This window comes from Danio rerio, chromosome 24 (genome assembly GCF_049306965.1).
Source record: "Danio rerio strain Tuebingen ecotype United States chromosome 24, GRCz12tu, whole genome shotgun sequence".
In the NCBI taxonomy this organism is placed as follows: domain Eukaryota; kingdom Metazoa; phylum Chordata; class Actinopteri; order Cypriniformes; family Danionidae; genus Danio; species Danio rerio.
The window spans coordinates 25,434,039-25,446,144 of record NC_133199.1 but is presented as its reverse complement, the minus strand read 5'-3'; the positions used below and the strand labels follow the sequence as shown (position 1 = coordinate 25,446,144).

At 33.4% G+C, this 12,106-nt stretch overlaps 1 protein-coding gene across 1 annotated transcript in view; it reads right to left on the bottom strand.

Annotated features, from left to right (window-relative positions):
* The window catches only part of wasf3b (WASP family member 3b), a 37,327-nt gene that overhangs the window by 12,714 nt on the left and 12,507 nt on the right, over nt 1–12,106 (bottom strand). The window contains 3 exon segments of the mRNA NM_001080590.1: nt 1,931–2,084; nt 4,441–4,575; nt 9,211–9,376. Coding sequence (NP_001074059.1) covers nt 1,931–2,084; nt 4,441–4,575; nt 9,211–9,343 — 422 coding nt within the window. The 5' untranslated portion in view covers nt 9,344–9,376.

Sequence of the window (12,106 nt, the reverse complement as noted above, 5' to 3'; positions counted from 1 at the left end):
TGAAAATTATCAAGAAAATATTATTATAATTAAATTGCATTTTAATTGCCATGTAAATTAAAAAAGTTGCAATGTTTGCCCAACTCTATTTGGATATTGGTCAGAAATATTTGAGACAATGTCTCAAGTAGTTGGACAAGCAATTAAACCTGTATCTACAACAGCACTGTTTGGTACACTTCCTTTGTCAGTTCACTGTTCACGATACAAAGCAGATTTTGTGGCTTTTGTGTCCCTCCTGGCCAGACGCCGTATTTTACTACATTGGAAGTCAGCTGCTCCACCTACTCACTCCATGTGGATTAATGACATTTATCTCTTCATAAAACTGGAACAAATCAGACACTGTTTAAAGGGTTCTTCTAAAAACTTTTATAAAATGTGGGGCTCTCTCCTTGAATATATGGAAATGTATACTCCCTGCATACTGGGTGATAGTTAATTTTGACATTTTTCTCTGCTGTGTGACATCTCATGTGATATCAAGACCAGGCTTTTAGTTTGGTGTATAAACAATTGTTATGGTTGGTTGGCATTTTATTATTTTTATTTTATTATTATTATTTTATTTCTTCTGTTGTTGTTGTTTAATTTTTAATCATTTTTTATATAAATATATCTGGGGTTATTAATTGTCATAATCATTTAGATCCTTGTTTACTTCTCTCTCTCTATGTAAAAATGTACAATAATATTCCAAAATGTGTGATATTTGTACATTTTTGAAAATTTCTATAAATAAAGTTGGGAAAAAAAAGTTGCCATGTAAACAGGTGATATAATGATAGTTTGGGCTTGTATTATAATTAATAAACTTATTTCGATATTAGAAAAGACTACATATAATAATTTTATAATAAATGAAAAAAATGTTATATATATTACATTTATAACTTTCTGAATACTATAACATTAATACTCAAAAATAGCCATTTAAAAAATAATAATTAAGTCAATGAACTAAAAAGGAATTCTAAAATGTTGAAAATATTATTATTATTATTATTATTATTATTAAGTAATATAATAATCGTAATATTATAATAATAATAATAATAATAGTTCTATAAATTCTAAAAAATTCATTAAAAATAATAAACATGAATAAAATGTTTTTAAGTTAAAATTTATTTAAAGAAAAATGTAAATATTAAAGACTTTTAAATTAATCAACGCAAGTTAATGGGTGATTTGAATATAAATGTAGGCATAAATAATTAATGCAGATAAAAGAAAGATGAAAATGCTATTCATATGCTACATATTCTAAAATCATAATTATTATTAAAAAAAATTATGTTTAACAGAGCAAAGAAAATTTTCACAGCATGTCTGATAATATTTTTTCTTCTGGAGAAAGTCTTATTTGTTTTATTTCGGCTAGAACAAAAGCAGTTTTTATTTTTTTTCAAAACATTTTAAGGTCAAAATTATTAGCCCCTTTAAGCTATATAATTTTCGATAGTCTACAGAACAAACCATCTTTACACAATAAATTCCCTAATTACCCTAACCTGCCAAGTTAACCTAATTAACCTAGTTAAGCCTTTAAATGTTACTTTAGGCTGTATAAAAGTGTCTTGAAAAATATCTAGTCATGTATTACTTACTGTAATCATGGCAAATATAAAAGAAATCAGTAATTAAAACTAGTATGTTTAGAAATGTGTTGAAGAAATCTTCTCTCTGTTAAACAGAAATTGGGGAAAAAATTAAACAGGGGGCTAATAATTTTGATTTCAACTTTAGATAAAATTATTTTTAAACAAAATAAAATTCCATGTCAATTTTAAGTAAGTGAAATCGATTGTAAATTAAAATGAAAACTATTGATAAATTGGAAATTGATTGAAAAATATTTAACATTGTTCATTACGTCAAATATTTCCCAAAAATCAAAAATCCCAAACGCACACACACAGGCACATACCTGTAGGGTGTGAGAATATTGAGCGGTGGTGGTTTATCACTCAGATTGTACATCTCGGTCACAGGAATGGGAACACTGCTCTTGGACACCACCTGCTGGTCCTGTATAGTAGAGCTCTTAAACGCCTTCCTCATGTTTATGTCCTGCAGAGAGACTGTGAGAAGGAGAGAGATCCATTACCCGCGGCCTCCAGAGAGGGTAAAGTAAACTCCAGTATTGATCTTTTAATTGAAAAAAATAAAAATAACTTCTAGAGACGCACAGATCCGAGTCATCCCACAAGTCAGAACCAGATGTTTTTTTTTTGCTTTTAATTAAGACTATCTCTATTTAGAACATGGATAGAAATGCAATTGAATCATTTTATCAAACAAAGTGTGTAAATGAGGATAAACACAGATGTACTAACAGGCAAAATACTGTATTCTCTTCCATAACTATGCAATAAATGTAACAAATATCAAAAGGATAATATACACAAAAATTAAAGTTATGTCATAATTGACTCAACCTTGACTTGAGTTTGAGTTTTTTGTTCTTTTGAAGAGTAAATAACCACAGATTTTTCATTTTGGGTGAACTATCACATTAACCATTGTTCAATTTATACTTCCACAATTCTGTGATGTTTTTTATCATTAAATAAAAAGATTATACTGAGAAAACTTCTGGGTTTGATCAGCGTTCATTATAGCTCATGTTTAGGTCATTGCTATGGCTTTAATTTCTGAATTAAAATATTAGCGATGATAATTTTTGTATCTATTTTAGTCCTTCTCTAGTTATTTATCAGTTGAGCTGGGGAGGAGGGGCTATAGAGAAAGAGAATCTATGCCACGGCCAGTTTCGTTCTGCCATGTTATAGAATACGCTTCAGAATGCACAATTTATGACCGCGTCATAGTATTACCATATGAAAATCTTACAAACTCACAGAATAAAATGGACTAACATGTAGACACCTTCATAAATGCTCTATTTGTGTGTCTAGAAAAAAATATGCATTTCATGATAATCTGTCTCCAGCTATAAAGAGAAACTTGAGAAGCCGAGCACTGATGCAGATTATCAAATAAATGAACCAGCTTATCTGTAAGTGACAGTAACAATGCGCTGCTGCAAGAAAACATTTCAATATATGATTTTCTTCTTTATTTGTAGTGTGAGAACTTACAGTTTATTGCAAGTCAGAGCAAATAATAGGATACAATAAACCTATAGAGATCAATGCGATCCAAGTACTCATGTCCCAAATTCCCAGAATGCATTGCACTGTAAAAACACGTTCCCATTCTCTATAAAGCAAAACCTCTCTCTCTGTCACATTGTTGTTAGGCTCCGCACCTCAAAGTATGGTTACTTTTGTGAAAATAGTGTTTAAATAGTCTTGCTGCTTGTTATTTTCATATTATTTTTGATTAATGAAATAATTTTGATACTTTCGTATATTCTTCTAACAACAAATACACATCACAGTGGTGTTATTATGCTTTAGAAACAAGACATGTGACTTGTGAAGTTTTGAATTGGAAAAGTTCAGTGGTAGATATGTTGAATGAAGCCCTGCTTTCTAGTAGAGGACCCAATCATCGATCGCCATAAACTGACGATTCTCCTGGCTGGGTCTCCGACCAGAAGTGTGTTTTCAAGACAGTTTATGCAGATGTCATGAACCCTCTGGAGTCAGCAGATGTACTGGAATCTCAGCAAATACTTGCTTCGCTGACATGAGAAATATATCCACATAAAGCTTGAAATCTCTACTTTAAAACGAACCAACTACACCTGAAATCAAATGTTCTTTGGTTTTGTAGTCTGTATGAAATGAACGTGAGGTACAGTCCGTCCCGTCAAATGTTCATCATGTGACAGCAATTAAAGTAAACAAAACCATCGCTGTCATTTTGTGAGGTGATTTTGCAATCAAGAACATGTTGGGAATTACTTAGACCAGCAAGACCAGACGAGGCGTGTAAACAGAAAACGTAAAATGAGTTTAGTGTCATGATTTCATTCCCATTGAGTGAACATGCGCATTAGCTAGGGTAACCTAAAAAATATGCTAATTTTGTGTGATTCAAATGTTTAGAAATTAAACTTAAGAGACAGTGTTGTTTAATCTCTTTGATGATTCCAACTATGAAATTTAAGTGCAAGCTTGGCAAACAGTTTTGGAAAATTTGATGTTTCACCATTGAAACAAAATGACAGAGAGATGTTTCAAAGATGGTCGCCGAGTGACATGACCTGCCTTAAAGGGACTTTGAGCAGGTGCTGTTGTTTTCTTTGTTATAATGAATTCAATGAATGTGATAAATGTAGTGATATTCAAGCTCATGGTCAGACTCATGCTTTTTATGTGAGCATCTGAATTCACTCATTCAATTTTATTCCCTCTTTTCCTGATATCATCCACTCACTCGACTGTTCTGCATTATGTAGCGATGATTAGTGAATGAGTGAATGGGCGAGCGACGCAGCTCTTGTTTCACAGAAGCACAAACACTCACCCTCCTCGACGGTGGAGTCCAGCTGGGTGACCTTGACGGCGAGACGGTCAATGCGGTCCTGCAGAGAGTTCGCCCGCAAATAGAACATGTTTGCCTCGTTGAAGAGCTCGCCGAATATGTCTTCAGCATGTTTACCTTGGGGAGAAGAGAAGAGTTAGCTGAAGATTCATTCATGAGGGAAACAGATCAGGTTAAAAACGAGGGAACAAATGGCATAATATAATGTGAATACGTTTAATTTTTTTTCACTTAAAAATCTTAGCCGACACTGTTGTTGTCTTGGTAAAAAGGTACACTTTAAAATGTAAACAAAACACAATTAACACCAATAATGTAATAATAAAAAGGGATATGTAAATGGAAATTTATGTATATATATATATATATATATATATATATATATATATATATATATATATATATATATATATATATATATATAAAATGAAGAAATAATCAGCTAAATAAAAATTATTATTATAATTATTAAATTGTAATTATTTAATTCTGTGAAATATCCAGTTACTACAACTGTTGCTGATAATGCTAAAAGTATAAATCTAACATTATAATTTGTACAACCCATATTTATTTTCGTGTAATTTTCAATAAATTATTCAGTTATTCGCTCATAAAACTTCATGTTTCGTTGCAACTTGTGTCATTTTTGAAGAATTATTTTTGATGGCTGGATGTTCCCACCTATTGGTTATATAATGTAATTGCTGCCTACAACTTTCATTTTTGAGCATATGAGGGTGATTTTAATCTTTACCATAAACGGTCAGTGGTTTTCTCTAAGATATAAACCGTTTTCCCAGTACTTCTGTGTTATTTGACTGTGTGTAACTTCATAACTAACTTAAAAAACGATAAAAAAAAATAAGTAAACATATGCAAATCAACATCATTAATAATTTATGCTGCGTGGGGGTTGAGATCCTGATCTTTTAATGATTAATCATGCAGCTGAATTACAGTGAATGCATTAATGCAGACTAAGCAAGTAGTGACAGAAAATACCTTTAATAACCTAAGAAACCCACCACATCCCGGATACCCTACCACAAAATCTTTTGTCATCATTATATTATACAAGAAAGCCTACATGCTTTTATACCTTTGATTTGAATGACATGAGAGGTGATCTCTCTGTGATCGTTACAAATTTAGGAATAATCTAACAGTAAAAAAAAATTAATCTGCAGACCACATGTGTTCTGAACCGTGGGTTGTGATCCTTACAAATCACGGATCAACCATAATCCGTTACACCCTTATTGAATTCATTCTCTACATTTTTTTTCAATCACTAATTTTGTACACTCTATTTTGAAAATTAAATTTCTCTTTTTTATTTAATATTTTAAATAAATAATTTTCTTTTATTCTTTATTTAAATCTTTTTTTTTTAGTATGAGGATCTTCATCATGGCTATAACAGTTAGTAAATCCATAACAGTAAACCTATTTTAATAACATGTAAAGTTAAAATAACTGTAAAATAAACAAGTACAATGATCAATAGAATCCAATTCAATTAAATAAATTAATTAAAACTAATAAAGAAAAAAATCGTAAAAAAAAAAAATCAAAAGCACAACAAATGAATAAAACTATTAATAAAAAATAAATTAATGTAAATTAATAAAACAACAACATCTTAATAATACTATATAAATGCTGCTTTTCATGTGAATAACTTAAAACATATGAAACATTACATAAGAAATGTGAATTTAACTGAGGCTATTAAAAACTACCATCAAACAAAAGCACACAGGAAAAAAAAAACGTCAGGAAGGAAAAGTATCTGTTCCTTACAAATTCTTGACCTATGACCCAATGCGCACACACACATACACACACTTCAACTTGCTTCCAGTACTACACCCTCCAACACATGAAAAGCATGTTTCCAGACATGCACATGCTATTTTAGTCACACGCACACATCGTCTACAGCTCTGCCTTCAAGTCCAGTGGGCTGTCATTTATATTTAATCCACACAGCTGCTACCGAAAGGCCTCTCCTTCTACAGGCATCCACTAAACAGCACACAGTAAAGACACTGGAGGGCATTCCAGGGCTCAGATGGACACTTATAGAACAGGTGGATGCAAAAAAAAAACATAGGAAGGATGCATGGATGGACAAATCGGTCGCTGGCTACACAGAGACGTGGACATGTTTTCAAGATAATGGTCTTATGTAATGTCCCGTGAGTCAAGAGGAATTATTATTAAAAAGCTTCCCTCTGGCGTTGTGAGCTGAGGAAACCACTGGACCACTAAATTATAGACCACACAAAATGGAAATACAAATGTCTAGAGTGAATAAGAAATGGACATTTTGGTGTAAAGTAATGCAGGAACTGTGGAAACAAAATGATTCATGTGTTTTATGTATTTTTAACAGAGATGAATCACAAGTGAGCAAGAACAAATCACTAATTATTATTAATTATATTTATTATATGTAGCATAATGTGTATTTTTTTTCTTTATTTATAGAAGTTTTTTATTAAAACAAAACACCCAATAGTGTACATCATGTATATATAACACTAGAAAACAATACAGCAATTTTACAGCACCATCAAAAAAAAAATCTCAGCCAGACTAATTGAATAAGAAACAAAACAGAATGACAAGTAAAAATGAAGGAGAGTAAACATTCCAGAAAAAACTGTGTATTTTAATTAATTAGGAATTAAGTTTAATTAAAAATGAGGAAATTAACTACATTAAAATCTAGTGCTATTTTGTTTTTAAAACATTCTGTTTACTCATATTTGAATTTCTTTTTCTGTTGAAAAAAAAAAGATATTTTGAAGAATTTAGGAAACTGATACTGCCATCTACATCAATGGTTTTTCCTTTTACTACTGTTAATGGATAATGGTTTGCAACATTCTTCAAAGTATCTTAAGTGTTTAAAAAAAGATACTCCTAAAGGTTTGAGTGAGTAAACATTTATTTTCAAGTATTATAATAAACTAAAATAACATCCATTAAAGCTGAAATATTTTTGATACTGAAGAACATGTAAGTGCAAAACTGGTTGCTAAGATGTTTTAGGATCAGTGGTGGGAAGAGTACTGAAAAACGCTGATGCATTTACATGTCATTTGTGGATGTGTGTAAACTTTACATTCTGCAGTGCATTTAGTTATTGCCCAGCAGGCACACGCCATAAAAAGTTAGATTGCCCAGCAGGTACACGTTACATTTAGGATGTGTCAGGTGACCAAAATTCAATGTCTAGCCAGCGTCTAAGGACGTTGTTGTCAAATGACGTTGATATTTGCTTAATTTTAGGTTGTGTTAGAAAGTGACTAAAATCCAACGTTGAGCCAACATCTTAAACCAACGTCATATTGACATCAAACACTGACATTTATTCATCAGGTATGGCAACCAATATCCAACATCTGATAGACATCATAGTCATAAAGTCCACACAACGTCAAGCTGTAACACCATTAGACGTTGATATTTGGTTGATTTTAGGTTGGACGTTAGACACTAACGTCGGCCTGATGTTGGGTTCTAATGTCAACCCTATTTTCATTTCCAAACAAAATGCAACATCCCTGTGATGTTGGGGTACAAGGCCAATCTGGCGTCATGTTGACATCCTGTGCCTGCTAGGTGTTTAAGGCCATTTAGTCATCATACAGTAAACATCTGTTATTTTCTCATCAGTGACATGCATCTAAACAGTCTCTGGGTCACTGCGTGTAAAGATTTTGCGTAGATTTTTTTAATGCTTAAAAACAGTTTGCTGAAATTATAAATTGCCTGTGTCTTGTGGTAGTTCATTATGAAGTTCATTTACCTTCTATGTGCGATTGGATTAGACAGGAATCACCAGACTGATATATCTAATCCCAATAGACAGGAAATAATAAAATAGTGACTGCAGGTTGAAGGAAAGTAGTGGAGTAAAAGTACAGATACTGCACTAAAAATGTACTCAAGTAAAAGAAAAAGTACACTTTTTTAAAACTACTCAGTAAATTACTCTATTACAGTAGTTTGAGTATTTGTAATTTGTTACTTTACACCACTGGTCAGGATCCTCAAATGTTTTAGTACAAAGTTTAAGACAAAATACCTGAGAAATGTGTAAGTGAAATTTCCCTTTTTGTTAGAAAATTTGTTCATAACATCATTCAAATGTATATGGTTATATCACAATCATGTTTGTAAGTTTGGGATCAGCATGACCAGAATGTTTGAGCTATAAATATTAATAATAAAATAATAATTTTTATTCAGCAAAAGTTTATTAAATTGACCAAAAATGCCACTCTGGGTAAAAAGAATTGCAGTTTTTTTCTATTCATCAAAGCATCTAAATAATGCCATATGGATTCCACAAAAATACTACATAAAGTAAAACATCATTGATAATCATTTAAATAATATTAAAAAATATATAATAATAAAAATGTTTTTGAGCACCAAGTCAGCATATTAAAATGTTGGATATCATCACACATCCAAGCACCTCTGGAAGTGGTCAAAAGTGGACAAGCTCGACACATTTTAGTGTGGTCCATTTGTTCAGACTGATGAAAACATCTTAAGAACTGTTTCTTCTCATTATTATTACTTTTAAATCTTGAAAACACACAAACTGCTGTGGTACTTTGTTTCACTATGGGTTACAATTAGTCTTTAGTCATACTAATTAGCTTAAATACCATTAGAAGCTAAAGCTAAGTCCCGAATTAGCCAGGTAAACAGGGGTAGGAGACTTACTGAGGCTGCTGAGCTGGCGTATGATGGCAGAGAGTGTGTTGTTCATCACACACTCCAGCTCGCTGCCGATGCCCTCCGGTAACACCCCGCGGCACAGGTGCCTGGGCTCGATGTTTCTCTTCACCAGCGGCATGACTGACCCTCACACAGCCGCAGCGCACGCTACCTGTTCAGACAAAATGCAAACACTGAATTAGGGCTGCACAAAATATTGTTTCAGCATCAATATCACAATGTGCATATCCACAATAGTCACACTGCAATGTTGAGCCGGGATTCTATAGTTCAGAATTATATTGATTGTATTGAGATTATATATATTTATACAAATATTTATATATGTCTGGTTCTTCAATCTGATTTGCTGATAGCCGTGCGATATTCTCCAAACAACAGCACTTGTACAGCCTCTTGACCCTTCACCCTTGTGTATTTCTCCACCCACATATAGCGACAAGCAGAGGATATTCTACAGATTGACAAATATTGCTGCTGTTGGGCAACATAATGTACTTTTTAGGCTTTTTTTTGTCAATGTAGCAAAACAAAATTCATTTGCCCATGTTTTAAGCGCTAAAAGAGTTTAAAGCATTCAGAGACAAGCAAGCTTTAATAGAAAATCGTTTTATTGACCTGTTTAAACAGTAAAGTCTTTGCAGCGTTATTTATTGTTTGATTTTTGAACAATTTCTTCCTGTGATGCGACAGTGCTAACCACTGAGCCACGGTGTCACCTCTACACATTACCTAGTTACATCAAATGAAACAGCTAATAATTATGCAAATTACACAGTTTCTTTGGATAAGTGCAGATAGTGGAATGTTTGCCAAGCAACAGACATCAAATGTGGCTCAACATGTCATGTACATTGTCACTGTATAAATAAATAAACGGAATCAAGGACCGGAACTATTCATTTTATAATATAGATTTAAATATCTGCAGTCAAGGGTGACGCAGTGGTGCAGTAGGTAGTGTTGTTGCCTTATAGCAAGAAGGTCGCTGGTTCGAACCTCGGCTCAGTTGACGTTTCTGTGTGGAGTTTGCATGTTCTCCCTGCGTTCACGTGGGTTTCCTCCGGGTGCTCCGGTTTCCCCCACAGTCCAAAGACATGCAGTACAGGTGAATTGGGTAGGCTAAATTGTGTGTGTGTGTGTGTGTGTGTGTGTGTGTATGTCTCTCAGAGATGGGTTGCAGCTGAAAGGGCATCTGCTGCGTAAAAACGTGCTGACGGTTAAGTTTGCAGTTCATTATGCTGTGGCGACCCCGGATTAATAAAGGCACTAAGCCGACAAGAAAATGAATGAATGAATGAATATCTGCTGTCAGTTTTTACAATCTTTTTTGTAATATTTAAGTTTGTCAGAGTTGCCAAAAACAGGAGTCTTCTGTGTTTTGTATTTTTTAATAAAATAATGTTCATCATATACACATTTTTTTTGAAAGTCAAGGTACAACAATTTTAAAGATTTTATTTCAACAAAATTATTATATTGTGAAATTTAAAAACAAATGCCTTGGTAGTTCTACAGTTAAACAATTTTGTCATAGAACAGGACAATCAATAAGTTTGGAGAGGTGTCATATTTTGCAAGAGAAGGCAAATAAGGTCTTATTTCAGCAGAAGAAATGCTGAAATTTTAAACTGGCTTGTTGCATACCAAGATATAGATTACTTTGCTGTTATTATTAGCACTGTGAATGCTATTTGGTGTTAAAAAAACAACTACATTTACATACAGTACAAGAAATCTTTTAATATACTCTTCAATTTAAAGACTTTTGACAAGTAAAAAGGCCACTATTTACTGTCAACCACCATCATATTTGTGGCATTTCTTTAAGATTCGGTCCGGGTTCAAAAGCAGGTTAGCTCACATCAACCCATCTATTGACCCTGAGTGTGACAGGTGTCATTCTGGTTCAGCTACTTTAAATCATGTTTTTGTCCTTTTGGTCTCTGCTTTCTTTTTGGAGGAAAATTTTAAACTCATTGTCTACTATTACCACTTATGATATTCCACCTTGTCCAATTATTAGTTTATTTGGGGTTCTCACACCTGGCCACACTTTACCCTCTTATTTTGCAGACTTAGGCCCAGTTTACACTGATACATTTTAGTTTTAAAATGCAAAAGGTTTGCTACGGTTACGCCTTCTGTCCACACTAACCTGGGGCCTCATGTATCAACGTTGCGTACGCACAAAAACTTTGCGTACGCCAGGTTTCACGCTCAGAATCGCTCACGTTTGGATTTACTAACAATGAACTGAACGTGGGAATGTGCGCAGCTTCACGGCAGCTTTTTGGCAGGCGTACGCACATTTTTTGTGCGTGTCTGTTTTATTTCCATTGGCGACTCCTAGAGGCAGTTGTGTTAAATCCCTCTCTACAAGTGTCTGAGCCTTGCAATGGCAGCTGTATGAGACGGGTTCATCTAGCAGGTAAATAAGGTTTCCATACCATACAGTTGAGCAGCTAAACATTAAAGCACAATTTGCAGTAGTCGCCTGTTTTCCCAATGTAATCTGAGCTATCTACTGCACGCACATTGCTATAAAGACACTATCTGAAGATGAATTTGCATTCGTGAATCAGAAACATTTCCATTCAATAAATGTGCAAATAAAATATGATGCACAAACTTATTGATGATTCCTACTTGTCTTTCTCGTGATAAATAGTTGGCAAAATCTGATATGTAGCGGGGAAAAAAAAAGAAGAAAGAGTTCATCAGACGCTGGATTCGAGCCGAGTTCAGACTCGAACGTGTCAAAACATGACCACATGCGTCTTACGAACGCGCCACTGAGACTGCTTAGGGTGCTGCAACATTTTTCAGTTATAAACCACACTATTTATTTTTTTTAATGCACTCAGTGCAATGTTCAGAC